General features: G+C 41.3%; 1 protein-coding gene across 2 annotated transcripts in view; it reads left to right on the top strand.

The window, feature by feature from the left end:
- Positions 1–15,712, top strand: part of dachd (dachshund d) — a 348,937-nt gene that overhangs the window by 195,760 nt on the left and 137,465 nt on the right. For both annotated transcript variants that reach the window (XM_029703673.1, XM_029703674.1), the window contains exon 3: positions 6,698–6,850. In XM_029703673.1, the coding sequence (XP_029559533.1) occupies positions 6,698–6,850 (153 nt within the window). The remainder of the gene's footprint in view (positions 1–6,697; positions 6,851–15,712) is intronic.

Genomic DNA, 15,712 nt, shown 5'->3' with positions numbered 1-15,712 from the left:
ATCATCAAGTTTGCAGACGACACAACAGTAGTAGGCCTGATTACCAAAAATGACGAGACAGCCCGCAGGGAGGAGGTGAGGGCCCTGGCAGATTGGTGCCAGGAAAATAACTTTCCCTCAATGTCAACAAAACAAAGGAGCTGATTGTGGACTTCAGGAAACAGCAAAGGGAGCACGTGTCTATCCACATCGATGGGACCGCAGTGGAGAAGGTGGTAGCTTCAAGTTCCTCGGCATACACATCACTGACAATCTGAATTGGTCCACCCACACAGACAGTGTGGTGAAGAAGGCACAACAGCACCTCTTCAACCTCAGGAGGCTGAAGAAATGTGGCTTGGCCCCTAAGACCCTCACAAACTTTTACAGATGCACAATTGAGAGCATCCTGTCAAGCTGTATCACCGCCTGGTACGGCAACTGCACTGCCCATAACCGCAGGGCTCTCCAGAGGGCGGGGGCAAACTACCTGGCTTCCAAGACACGTACACCACCCGATGTCACTGGAAGGCCAAAAAGATCATCAGGGACATCAACCACACGAGCCACGGCCTGTTTACATTTTTTTTTACATTTTAGTCATTTAGCAGACGCTCTTATCCAGAGCGACTTACAGTAGTGAATGCATACATTTCATACATTTTTTCTCCATACTGATCCCCCGTGGGAATCGAACCCACAACCCTGGCGTTGCAAACACCATGCTCTACCAACTGAGCCACACGGGACCACTGGGTCATCCAGATGGAGAGGTCAGTACAGGTACGTCAAAGCTGGGACCGAGAGACTGAAAACAGCTTCTATCTCAAGGCCATCAGACTGTTAAATAGCCATCACTAGCCAGCTACCACCCTGTTACTCAACTCTGCACCTTAGAAGCTGCTGCCCTATACACATAGAGATGGAATCACTGGCCACACTAATCATTTTAATAATGTTGAAATACTTCTGTACTCATCTCATATGTATATACTGTATTCTATTCTACTGTATTTTAGTCAATGTCACCTCATCCTAATATTGATTTATTTCTTAATTCCATCATTTTACTTTCAGATTTGTGTATTGTTGTGATCTTTTAGATACTACTGCACTGTTAGAGCTAGGAACAACATTTGATTTGATTTGATAAAATTTAGTGTTTCTCTTACAAAGAACAGAGATGGCATTGACCAAAAAACCCTATGATTAATACATATTTTCACTAATTACATTTCACTCACCTGAAAACAGTTCCAGTGCGGCTTTGTTCAGTCATTAAAAAATGACATATAAATGAATTAGTGAAGGTCAGCCAATACAGAAAATGTGCAGTGCAGTTGCAAAAACCATCAAGCGCGATGATGAAACTGGCTCTCATAAGAACCCCCAGAGGAATGGAAGACCCAGAGGTACTCAAATAAATTCTTAACAGACACATCTCAATATCAACTGTTCAGAGGAGACTGAATCAGGCCTACTAAAGGATACCAATAAGAAGAAGAGACTTGCTTGGGCCAAGAAACACGATCAATGGACATTAAACCAGTGGAAATTTGCCCTTTGGTCTGTTGTCCAAATTGGAGATTTTTGGTTCCATCCTCTGTGTCTTTGTGAGATGCGGTGTGGGTTAACGGATGATCTCTGCATGTGTATTTCCCAACGTAAAGCATGGAGGAGGAGGTGTGATGGTGTGGGGATGCTTTGCTGGTGATACTGTCTGTGATTTAGTTAGAATTTAATGCACACTTAACCAGCATGGCTACCACAGCATTCTGCAGCGATACGCCTTCCCATTTGGTTTGGGCTTAGTGGGACTATAATTTGTTTTTCAACAGGGCAATGACCCACCACACCTCCAGGCTGTGTAAGGGATATTTGACCATGAAGGAGAGTGATGGAGGGCTGCATCAGATGACCTGGCCTCCACAATCCTCTGACCTCAACCAAATTGACATGGTTTGGGATAAGTCGGGCTGCAGAGTGAAGGAAAAGCAGCAACAAGTGCTCAGCATATGTGGGAACTCCTTCAAGACTGTTGGAAAAGCATTCCAGGTGAAGCTGGTTGAGAGAATGCCAGGAGTGTGCAAAGCTGTCATCAAGGCAAAGGGTGGCTATTTGAATATATTTTGATTTGTTTTACACTTTTTTGGTTACCACATGATTACATATGTGTTATTTCGTAGTTTTGATGTCTTCACTATTATTCTACAATGTAGAAAATAGTAAAAATAAAGAAAAACCATTGAATGAGTCGGTGTTCTAAAACGTTTGACCAGTGTGTATGTGTGTGGAGAGTGATTGTGCTGGCATGTGTGTGTGTATGCAAGTGTGCAACTGAGACCTGGCCAAGATAAAGCAAAGCAGTGCGACACAAACAACAACACAGAGTTACACATGGAATAAACAAACATACAGTCAATAACAAAATAGGAAAAAAGTCTATATACAGTGTGTGAAAATGAGATAAGATAAGGGAGGTAAGGCAATAAATAGGCCATAGTGGTGAAATAATTACAATTTTAGCAATTTAACACTGGAGTGATACATGTGCAGAAGATGAATGTGCAAGTAGAGATACTGGGGTGCAAAGGAGGGGAAAACAAATAACAGTATGGGGATGAGGTAGTTGGATGGGCTATTTACAGATGGGCTATGTGTACAGAGAAAAGAGTCGGCCCGAGAATTGAACCCTGTGGCACCCCCATAGAGACTGCCAGAGGTCCGGACAACAGGCCCTCCGATTTGACACACTGAACTCTGTCTGAGAAGCAGTTGGTGAACCAGGCGAGGCAGTCATTTGAGAAACCAAGGCTGTTGAGTCTGCCGATAAGAATGTGGTGATTGACAGAGTCGAAAGCCTTGGCCAGGTCTATGAATACAGCTGCACAGTATTGTCTCTTATCGATGGAGGTTATGATATCATTTAGGACCTTGAGCGTGGCTGAGGTGCACCCATGACCAGCTCAGAAACCAGATTGCATTGTGGAGAAGGTACGGTGGGATTCGAAATTGTCGGTGATCTGTTTGTTAACTTGGCTTTCGAAGACTTTAGAAAGGCAGGGTAGGATAGATATAGGTCTGTAGCAATTTGGGTCTAGAGTGTCTCCCCCTTTGAAGAGGGGGATTACCGCGGCAGCTTTCTAATCTTTGGGGATCTCAGACGATACGAAAGAGAGGTTGAACAGGCTAGTAATAGGGGAATATATTTCCATGTGGTCATGTCTCTGTGTAGTACTGTGCATTTTCCATAGTCCGTTCTGGACTTGGGCACTGTAAAGAGACCCCTGGTGGCATGTCTTGTGGGGTATGCATGGTTGTCTGAGCTGTGTGCTTGTTGTTTGAACAGACTGCTCGGTGCTTTGAACATGTCAAAACATCTCACAAAGACAAGTAGTGATGCAGTATTTTGAGCCAGGAGAGATTGACATGATTGCATGTCATTGATATTAGCTCTCTGTGTACATTTAAGGGGTAGCCGTGCTGCTCTGTTGTCGGCCAACTGTAATTTGCCTATGTCCCTCTTTGTGGCACTTGACAATATGACTTGGCAGTAGTCCGATGTAAAGAAAGCAGAGCAGTGCTTTATTACGGAACGACCTATCCCCGTCTTAGCTTATCCCCAAAGCCTTCCCTGTGGCTCAGTTGGTAGAGCATGGTGTTTGCAACGCCAGCATAGTGTGTGCAACGCCAGGGTTGTGGGTTCGATTCCCACAGGGGGCCAGTACAAAGTTATAAATAAAAATAAATGCATGAAATGTATGCATTCACTACTGTAAGTCGCTCTGGATAAGAGTGTCTGCTAAATGACTAAAATGTAATGTAAATGTTAGCTACTGTTGCATTTATATGTTTTGACCATGACAGTTTGCAATCCAGGGAGTTTACACCAAGCAGTTTAATCTCCTCAACTTGCTAAATTTCCACATTATTCAAAAACATGCATCCTGTTTGCAATACGTCACATAATAAGTTCTATTGACTGACTCTTTGTGCAATAATATTGTTTAAAATGCTTTTTTTAATGACTATCTCATCTCTGTACCCAACACATACAATTATCTGTAAGGTCCAGTGGTGGATAAAGTACCCAATTGTCTTACTTGAGTAAAAGTAAAGATTAATTATGAGAAAATGACTCAAGTAAAAGTTAAAGTCACCCAGTAAAATACTACTTGAGTAAATATCTAAAAGTATTTGGTTTTAAATGTAGTTAAGTATCAAAAGTAAAAGTATAAATAATTTAAAATGTCTTATATTAAGCAAACCAGACAGCACAATTTTCTTGCTTTTTTGATGTGCGATAGCCAGGGGCACAGTTCAACACTCAGACAAAATTCCCAAACGAAGCATTTGTGTTTAGTGAGTCTACCAGACCAGGCACAGTGGGGATGACCATGAATGTTCTCTTGATAAGTGCGTGAATTAGACAATTTTGCTGTTCTGCTCAGCATTCAAAATGTAACAAGTACTTTTGGGTGTCAGGGAAAACGTAAGGAGTAAAAAGTACATGATTTTCTTTAGGAATGTAGTAAAAGTTATAATAATAGTTATAGTATTAATAGTAAAGTAAAGTACAGATACCCCAGAAAATGACTTAAGTAATACTTAAGTATTTTTACTTAAGTACTTTACACCACTGGTAAGGTCCCTTAGTCGAGTAGTGAATTTCAAACACAGATTCAATCACAAAGACCAGGGAGGTTTTCCAATGCCTCACAAAGAAGGGCACCTATTGGTAGATGGGTCAAAACAAAAGCAGGCACTGAATATCCCTTTGAGCATGGTGAAGTTATTCATCACACTTTGGATGGTGTATCAGTACACCCAGTCACTACAAAGATAAAGGCATCCTTCCTAACTCAGTTACCGGAAAGGAAGGAAACCGCTCACGGATTTCACCACGAGGCCACAGAGTTTAATGGCTGTGATAGGAGAAAACTGAGGATGGATTAACAACGTTTTAGTTACTCCACAATACTAACCTAATTGACAACGTGAAAAGAAGGAAGCCTGTACAGAATACAAATACACTTTGTCATGATGGCGTGTTGTGTGTATCAATTTAATCCATTTACAATTCAAGCTGTAACACAACAAAATGTAGAATAAGTCAAGGGGTATGAATACTTTCTGAGGCACTGTACACACGCATACCCACACACACACACACACCCACCCACGCAAACACACACTTCCATGCACATACAACAACCCCCCGCCCACGCACAGAAATAATGGCATGCCATTGCATATATGTTTTCCTGAGTCCATCTGTTCCTATCAAAGCACACAGTGACGTCAATACAGTGTTAGTGGGGAGAGATAGAGCCAGCAACACATTCATAGCAATCACATGTACAAAACAACATCTCGTCTACATGTTAACCTGCTGCAAAGCTATTTCATGTCATAAGATGTCATATTTACCAGCCAGTGGGGGAACAGGCTGCGTAGAGTTACATAGTAACATTGTGCTGTTGTCAGCAGCATGAAAAGCTCCTCTCATAGAACATGGGACTGGTATTTTGGGTTTCGGATATTTGTCATTTTTGTGTTCTATGCTACGCCAACATGTTTTCTGTTCAGGTATTTATGTTTTGATACAGTATATAATAAGTTTGTAATTAAACATATATACACACTACTGTTCAAAAGTTTGGGGTCACTTAGAAATGTCCTAGTTTTTGAAAGAAAGCTATTTTTTTTTGTCCATTAAAATAATATCAAATTGATCAGAAATACAGTGTAGACATTGTTAATGTTGTAAATGACTTGCAGCTGGAAACGGCAGATTTTTTTATGGAATATCTTCATAGGCCCATTATCAGCAACCATCGCTCCTGTGTTCCAATGGCACGTTGTGTTAGCTAATCCACGTTTATCATTTTAAAAAGCTAATTGATCATTAGAAAACCCTTTTGCAATTATGCTAGCACAGCTGAAAACTGTTCTTAGGATTAAAGAAGCAATAAAACTGGCTTTCTTTAGAGTAGTTGAGTATCTGGAGCATCAGCATTTGTGGGTTTCAGCTACAATAGTCATTTACAACATTAACAATGTCTACACTATATTTCTGATCAATTTGATGTTATTGTAATGGACAAAAAATGTGCTATTCTTTAAAAAAAAGGACATTTCTAAGTGACACCAAACTTTTGAACGGTAGTGTATATATAGTTTTATTCTTGATTTATATACTGTACACATTCAGTATGTAATATGCTGTATGTATGCATGAATTGTTCTCTTATCTCTTTGACCTTCAGACAACACATCACTTTCTTTTGATGCATACATATTTTGTTATACTGTAGGATACAGACAGAAGAGGAACAAGAAGTGTGTGACAGAATGGCAGTGGGACTGGGGTACACAGGTGTATATGTGCTGTAGGAAGTCTAACCTCTAGACCAGGAATAGGCAACTAGATTCAACCATGGTCTGAGTAGATGGTTGGAGGCCTTGAACATGAATATAATAATTTGTACACAGAAAATTGCCCCTAGTAACACTTTATGATCAAGTTCCCTAATAAATCATTTATATTTGTAAATGCTTGTTGTTCATTATGTGTGAATAATTCCTATGATCATTCACACAATGTTTAATATAAAACCTTTTTAAAAGCCTTTAAGAAAGAAGCCGACCCTTGTTATAGACCAAGTAAGTATAACATTTGAACTGCTTCCTGTTCTCTCTGGTGTGGTGTGTCCAGGGCTGACAGCAGCGGCGGCGGCAGCTGCCAACGCGGCAATCGCCGAGGCCATGAAGGTGAAGAAGATCAAGCTGGAGGTGATGAGCAGCTACCACAGCAACGCCAACCAGCATGGGGCCGATGGCGAGAACGGAGATCTAAGCTCCAGCGTGGGTGAGTCAGTCAGTGTGACCTTCATACACACAAATGCAAGCGCATGTGCACGTGAACGTGCATACACTCACACAAAGACATGCATCCAGATATCAATGCAGGTATGAATACATATGCAGACGCACACACACACACACACACATGCATAAGCAAGGTGAGGATCAGAGTTTGCAGATCTACATACAGAGCTACATACAGCTTGTGTTGAAACAATGCTGTACATTTGTACACCTGAATGCCACTCCAAGAATCAATGCACCCGTACAGTAGCTGTCAAGCTAAGCTACTGGATTACAAACATACCTATTCTTCAAGTGTGGAGCACAATGTAGGTCGTTCAGAGAATGCAGGTCCAGTTGAAACATCTACAAACTATTTTTGTTTTCCTTTTATTTATTTATTTATTTGTACAATTATTGTGCATTTTAATATAGAGCTAAACACATGGTCTAAGTCTTTGTAATGCAATGGTATATTCTGTCTCTACTGCACTGTAAAATCCAATCTAAAAACAACACAGAGATTGTTAAATACTAAATTTAATCCATAAACACTGTATCCCAAAGCTATTAGCCATTAACTCAGTCTCTAATTTCTTTAATTTAATCATTGCTTTTTCAATATGTGCCATTTCAATTAATTATTAGCCCAGAAATACAGACAGATTTAGCTAATATTGCCACCGAGCCACTTAGCGTACTGTGAAAAATGATAATATAGTGTTGAATTATTATGAGCCCATTACAAATTATAGGATCCATGTAATCCCTAAAGCTTTGATTCGCTAAATAGTGTTTTTGATTCACTTACTCTTGCTAAGTGTCTCGATTCATGAATACATTTCGACAGAAGTACTAAGCAGTATAAACAAAGAAGCACAATTCTTTAAAAAATATTTGATCTTTTATAAACAATACAAAACATACAAATGACAACATCATACAAACATCAATTACATCACACCTGCCCAGACTCACTAGCCCACACCCCCTGTCTCCAGCGCCCACATCACTTTCCTCTACATGGCCTGAAACTTCACCATTTTGTTTCTCTCCGTAGCCCATGCAGTTTCAATATTGAAATAATAAATAATTCGATTTTTCCATTGTGTTAATAATGGCTGATTGATTTCCAGGTTTTTAGTATACATTTTTCAGTGACAGAGAAGAGAATTGTCCTATCCACTGGGTATCTCACTACACACTCCTATGTCATGTCTTGAAATATGCAGATAGATGGATTAAAAATAAGTTGACATTATAATACTTCTGACACCCAACGTTCTAGCTCTGCCCATGACTTCCAGACTTTATAGCATTCCCTGAAAGCATGGATTATTGAGTCATTATTTGTTTTACACTCATGACTCTGCCGTTGTGCTGTAGAATTTGTGAATTGTGTCTCCTGTATAATACATTCTATACATTAGCTTATACTGGGTTAAGCATAACTTTTAATTAACTGTAATTTTGTTAGTTATGCTCCAACTTTCCCTCCATCTACATTGGTCAGTCCAAAATGACATATTCATTCTGTCATGGAAGTCATTAACGGTTTGTATGCCTTTAGTTTTCCATCTGGACCAATTTATCAGTGAATTGTGAAAAGCTATCCAAGGGTTGTTCCATCAGGTTGTGTTTTTAGGGAGTGATATTGGTTCTTGTAGAATCCATTTCATTTTCTTCCATATTGTTAGTGTTTTTAACTATGACACGTAAAACGTTTCTGGGGATGAGCGTGCATCTTCAGTATGTAACCATTGTTCCTCTTTAGTTTATTTAACTATATGTCGTAGGTAAAAGCCTAGGAAAGTGAGTTAATACAATTCCAGGTCTGGAAGGTTAAAGAAATCCTCAAACTTAGGAAGATGTAAAATGTCTGTTATGATGACTGAGTATACTTTTTTAAAAAAGGTCTTCGGTGGGGCAATTGGTATTACCGAGAATAAATATAAAAACTTTGGGAGCCATGCTATTCTGAAAAGGTTTATTCTACCTGTAAGATCTTTGGGAAGATTGTTCCATTTAATTAGATCTGCTTTCATATTGTTGAAATGAGATAAAGTTATCTTTATATATTTGTGTGTTTGTTGTCACTTATTGAGTATCCTAAATATCTGATATTTGTTGTGGTCTACTTAAAGGATTGCTGATCTGCTTTCATACTTTTTGAGAAGCACAATTCATGAGCTCTGAGGTCATCAATCCAAGAGAATAGACCAATAAAAAAAAAGAAAACGACAAATGAGAAAACAAGGCTATGAGATTACCAAAATGAAGAAAAATGTGAATAAGAGCTAATAAGAATGACAATGGAGTTAATAAGAAGCTGTTTTATGTTTTTACAATTTAAATTGAAACCTTGAGCACATGGCCTGCCAGCCACACATAAGAACGCACTCCCTGAAGAATCATAATTCTGTTGAAGGGAACAGTGGTGTGTGTGCGTGTGTACATGTCTGTGTTTATTTGTGTGTATACGCACACACGTGTGTGTGTATGCATGAGTGTGGATCCGCATGCATATGTGTGTGTTGGTGTGGATACACGGGCCACGGCATTAGCTCCCTGAGTGAAATATATGGCGGTGACGCCTCTCGGCCCCATCCACAATCAATTGGATTATTTTCCTTTAATATTTACTCACAGCGATGAGATGCTTGTGTGCATGGTGATGAACAGTCTGCCACTGGCATTTGAAGGTGACCTGTCACTGTGTATGGACAAATCTCTCGCTCGCGGAACTGTAGAAAATAAATCATTAGGGGCTAGGCAGGGAGACATACATTCTCTCTCTCTCTATCTATTTCTCTCTTTCTATACCCATCTCCCTCTCTCTCTTTCTCTCCTTCTTCCCATTCTCGCTTACTCTCCCCGGATTTAAATCGCTCTCAGATTTATGATTTGAATTAATGCTTTGTTTCGTTAAAGCAATGGCTTGCTGAGAAAAATAATGTTTGGTACTGAAGCCATCCTTATATTGATTACTGGGTGACAGAAATGTCTTGTTGTTTTCAGCCAGTCTTGTGTGACGGTGTCCAGCAGAAGTCATCTTAATCAGTGGTTCTCTAACCTCTCCTAGGGGACCCCCAGCCATTCCTGGTGTTGGATCTATTCCAGAGCTAGTACACTTAATTCAACTTGTCAACTAATTATGTGAATCAGGTGAGCTAGTTGAGGGCTACAACAACATTGTGAAACGTCTGGGGGTCCCTAAGGACAGGGTTTGAGAACCATTGATCTAGATAATCAGCAGGAGATATATGGCCCTTGTATAGTCTCTTTAGATGGACAACGGAGAGAGAAATGAATGTTTAACCAACATTTATGAAGGGAAAATCAACATTCCTTTAATGTTATGGCCTACAGTAGAAGAGAGAGCAATGTTTAAAAAGGAAAAGCAACATTCCTTCAACATTATGTAGTTAGTATACTCTCTTCAGATGGGCCAGGGAAAGAGAGCAACATTTAAGCAACGTTTAAAAAGGGAAAGCAACGTTCCTTCAACATTATGTAGTTAGTATACTCTCTTCAGATGGGCCAGGGAAAGAGAGCAACATTTAAGCAATGTTTAAAAAGGGAAAGCCAAAGTTTCTTCATCATTTAAAAAGGAAAAAGCAACATTCCATCTATGTTTAAATTGCTAGTTGTACATAAAGGTTTGTTTGACTAGACCAGGAAGGGTCAGCTATTGTCAAATGGAATTTCTCCTCAGATACTTACCTGGTTAAATGAAGTAGTCATGTTTGTGAAGGGATCTCTTTTACTGAAAGGAAACGTATTGTGTTAAAACAAAAAAGTAACCTATTCCACTGTAGCATTAATATGGCGCCAGAGAACAAGGCTGACGTTTTACATATTCCGAACCAATTGTGCTTTTTTGTTCGTTTCTTTGCACTGTTTAACTTGTTTTTTTTAACTTGTTTTGTACATAATGTTGCTGCTACCGTCTCTTATGACCGAAAATAATCTTTGGAAAGATTAAACTACCAATGGGACATTCAAAACGGTCGTATCTTTTGCTTCACGGAGTCGTGGCTAAACGACCACATTATCAACATACAGCTGGCTGTTAATACGCTGTATTGGCAGGATAGAACAGCGGCATCTGGTAAGACAAGGGGTGGCGAACTATGTATTTTTGTAAATAAAGGCTGGTGCACGATATCTAAGGAAGTCTCGAGGTTTTGCTCACCTGCGGTAGAGTATCTCATGATAAGCTGTAGACCACACTATATACCTAGAGAATTTTCATCTGTATTTTCCGTAGCTGTCTGCATACCACCACAGACTGAGGCTGGCACTAACACCGCACTGAATGAGCTGCATTCTGCCATAAGCAAACAGGAATATGCTCACCCAGAGGCGGCTCTCCAAGTAGCCGGGGACTTTAATGCAGGGAAACTTAAATACGTCTTACCAAATTTCTATCAGCATGTTAAATGTGCAACCAGAGGGAAAAAAACTCTGCCCCACCTTTACTCCACACACAGAGACACATAGAAAGCTCTCCCTCGCCCTCCATTTGGCAAATCTGACCATAATTATATCCTCCTGATACCTGCTTACAAGCAAAAATTAAAGCAGGACGCACCAGCGACTCGATCAATAAAAACGTGATCAGATGAAGCAGATGCTAAGCTACAGGACTGTTTTGCTATCACAGACTGGAATATGTTCTGGGATTCCTCCGATGGCATTGAGGAGTACACCACATCAGTCATTGGCTTCATCAATAAGTGCATTGATGTCATCCCCACAGTGACTGTAAGTATATACCTCAACCAGAAGCCATGGATTACAGACAACATCCACACTGAGCTAAAGGCTAGAGCTGCCGCTTTCAAGGAGCGGGACTCTAACCCGGAAGCTGAGAAATGCCTCTATGCCCACCAAAGAACCATCAAAAAGGCAAGGCGTCAATACAGGACAAAGATTGAATCGTACTACACTGGCTCTGACGCTCGTCGGGTGTGCAGGGCTTGCAAACGATTACGGACTACACAGCCAAGAGCTGCCCAGTGACACGAGCCTACCAGACAAGCTAAACTACTTCTATGCTCGCTTCGAGGCAAATAACACTGAAACATGCATGAGAGCACAAGCTGTTCCGGAAGACTGTGATCACACTCTCCTCAGCCGATGTGAGTAAGACCTTTAAACAGGTCAACATTCTCAAGGCTGCAGGGCCAGACGGATTACCAGGACATGTACTGCAAGCATGCGCTGACCAACTGTCAAGTGTCTTTACTGACTTTTTCAACCTCTCCCTGTCCTGAGTCTGTAATACTAATATGTTTTAATCAGACAACCATAGTCCCTGTGCCCAAGAACACTAAAGTATCCTGCCTAAATGACTACCAACCCGTAGCACTCATGTCTGTAGCCATGAAGTGCTTTGAAAGGCTGGCATGGCTCACATCAACACCATTTTCACAGAAACCCTAGACCCACTCCAATTTGCATACCGCCCTAACAGATCCACAGATTATGCAATCTATATTGCACTCCACACTGCCCTTTCCCACCTGGACAAAAGGAATACCTATGTGAGAATGCTTTTCATTGGGGCGGCAGGTAGCCTAGTGGTTAGAGCGTTGGACGAGTAACCGAAAGGTTCCAAGATCGAATCCCCGAGCTGACAAGGTAAAAATATGTCAGTCTGCCCCAGAACAAGGCAGTTAACCCACTGTTCATTAAAAATAAGAATTTGTTCTTAACTGACTTGCTAGTTAAATAAAGGTAAAATAAATATAAAAATAAATTGACGACAGGTCAGCATTCAACACCATAGTGCCCTCAAACCTCATCAATAAGCTAAGGACCCTGGGACTAAACACCTCCTTCTGCAACTGTATCTTGGACTTCCTGACAGGCCACCCCCAGGTGGTAAGGGACGGTTTCAACACATCCGCCATGCTGTTCCTCAACACAGGGGCCCCTCAGGGGTGCGTGCTTAGTCCCCTCCTGTACTCCCTGTTCACTCATGACTGCATGGCCAGGCACGACTCCAACACCATCATTAAGTTTGCCGATGATCACATTGAGGGAGAGGTTGCTGTCCTGGCACCACACTGCCTGATCACCGACAACGACGATACAACCTATGGGGAGGAGGTCAGAGACCTGGCTGTGTGGTGCCAGGACAGCAACCTCTCCCTCAATGTGATCAAGACAAAGGAGATGATTGTGGACTACAGGATAAAGAGTACCAAGCACGCCCCCATTCTCATTGATGGGGCTGTGGTGAAGCAGGTTGAGAGCTTCAAGTTCCTTGGTGTCCACATCACCAAGAACCTAACATGGTCCAAGCTCACCAAGAAAGTTGTGAAGATGGCACGAGAAAACCTATTCCCCCTCAGGAGACTGAAAATATTTGACATGGGTCCTCAGATCTTCAAAAGGTTCTACAGCTGCACCATCGAGAGCATCCTGACTGGTTGCTTCATTGCCTGGTATGGCAACTGCTCGGCCTCCGACCGCAAGGCCCTACAGAGGGTAGTGCGTACTGCCCAGTACATCACTGGGGCCAAGCTTCCTGCCATCCAGGACCTCTATACCAGGCGGTGTCAGAGGAAGGCTCTAAAAATTGTCAAAGACTCCAGCCAACCTAGTCATAGACTGTTCTCTCTGCTACCTCCCGGCAAGCGGTACCGGAGCGCCAAGTCTAGGTCCAAGAGGCTTCTAAACAGCTCCTACCCTCAAGCCATAAGACTCCTGAACATCTAATCAAATGGCTACCCAGACTATTTGCATTGCCCCCCTCTTTTACACCGCTGCTACTCTCTGTTGTTATCATCTATGCATAGTCACTTTAATAACTCTACCTACAGTACATGTACATATTGCCTCAACTAACCGGTGCCCTGCACATTGACTCTGTACCGGTACCCCCCCTGTATATAGTCTCGCTGTTGTTATTTTACTGCTGATCTTTAATATTTCTTATTCTTATTTGTATTTTTTCAAACTGTATTGTTGGTTAGTGGCTCTTAATTAAGCATTTCACTGTAAGGTGTAAACCTGTTATATTTGGTGCATGTGACTAATACATTTTGATTTGATTTGATTTGAATTACAACAGCTCATTTGACACATGCCATGAAGAGCATAAACATTTTGCTCATGTTTGCAATATAATCTGCTTCACTCTCAGCACTCAGGCTCTTGTTGATGATACTGCTTAGGCTAATGCTTACACTGCAGGGCAGTGCTGATGAGGAAGTGAATTAATGCTCTCTATTAAAGAAAGAGAGTCCATAGAAATTCAAAAGGGTTGATAGTGATAATGACATTGTAACTATTGAAATACGTAATATGACTACTAATAGTTTCAGACAAAAGCAGAGACAGTGGCAGAGACAGAGAGGCAGATACAAGAATACAAGTCAGAGGCAACGCAGAGACAGAGAGATACATGCAGAGGTAGATACAGAGGTAGCGGACAGAAACAAAGGGAGGGACAAAGGCAGAGGCAGACACAGAGGCAGACACAGAGGCAGACACAGGCAGAGGTCGAACCAGAGAGACAGAGACAGAGCTAAAAGCAGAAGCAGAAACATTTACAGAGGTAGAGAAGGAGGCAGACAAAGGTGAGGTAGAGGTAGAGACAGAGGTAGAGACAGAGGCTGAGACCGAGACAGGGAGTGAAGGACACCTTGTTCTGTTGGTGGAGTAGGATTGCTTTGCGTCTTTGTGTTGACGGCAATGGAACAGGCTAAAGTTTCTCTCCCCCACATCAGAGAGAGAGAGAGCTTGTTCGCTGATTAGACAAACAGTTTGTCTCTCACTCTCTTTGATTCTCCCTGGCAGTCTTGCGAATGAGGTGGTGTGTGTTGGTTTCAAAGGGGGTTCAGAGGCCCTCTCGATGTGTACAATGTGGATTGTTCTTGAGGCTTTCAGGAAATGCCACAATTACAGATCACAGACCCAGGTAGAGCATATGGGGCACTAGGCCTTTCAGTTGGATAAACGTCCAGCCAGCTAAATCAAATCAAAATGTATTCGTTGCGTACACAGTTTAGCAGATGTTATAGTGGTTGCAGCGAAATGCTTACGTTACTAGCGCCTAACAATGTAGTAAAATGTCAAACAAATAATACATTTAAAAAAACAAGAAAACAGAAAGAACAACAAGAAATCAAGAAATGTCAGAACGAGTCCAATAGCAGCCTAATTAGCACTGTAACAGTGATCCAAATGCAATCTACAGTTGAAGCCGGAAGTTTACATACACCTTAGCCAAATACATTTAAACTCAGTTTTTCACAATTCCTGACGTTTAATCCTAGTAAAAATTCCCTGTTTTAGGTCAGTTAGGATCAGAACTTTATTTTAAGAATGTGAAATGTAAGAATAATAGTAGAGAGAATGATTTATTTCAGCTTTTATTTCTCTCATCACATTCCCAGTGGGTCAGAGGTTTACATACACTCAATACGTATTTGGTAGCATTGCCTTGGGTTAAATGTTGTGGGTAGCCTTCCACAAGCTTCCCACAATAAGTTGGGTGTATTTTGGCCCATTCCTCCTGACAGAGCTGGTGTAACTGAGTCAGGTTTGTAGGCCTCCTTGCTCGCACACGCTATTTTCAGTTCTGCCCACAAATGTTCTATAGGATTGAGGTCATGGCTTTGTGATGGCCACTCCAATACCTTGACTTTGTTGTCCTTAACCATTTTGCCACAACTTTGGAAGTATGCTTGGGGTCATTGTCCATTTGGAAGACCCATTTGTGACCAAGGTATAACTTCCTGACTGATGTCTTGAGATGTTGCTTCAATATATCCACATAGTTTGCCTTCCTCATGATGCCATCTGTTTTGTGAAGTGCACCAGTCCCTCCTGCAGCAAAGCACCCCCA

This window comes from Salmo trutta, chromosome 20, assembly GCF_901001165.1.
Source record: "Salmo trutta chromosome 20, fSalTru1.1, whole genome shotgun sequence".
Lineage (NCBI taxonomy): Eukaryota > Metazoa > Chordata > Actinopteri > Salmoniformes > Salmonidae > Salmo > Salmo trutta.
Note: the sequence above shows the minus strand (reverse complement) of the source record. Positions and strands in the feature narration are given on the sequence as shown.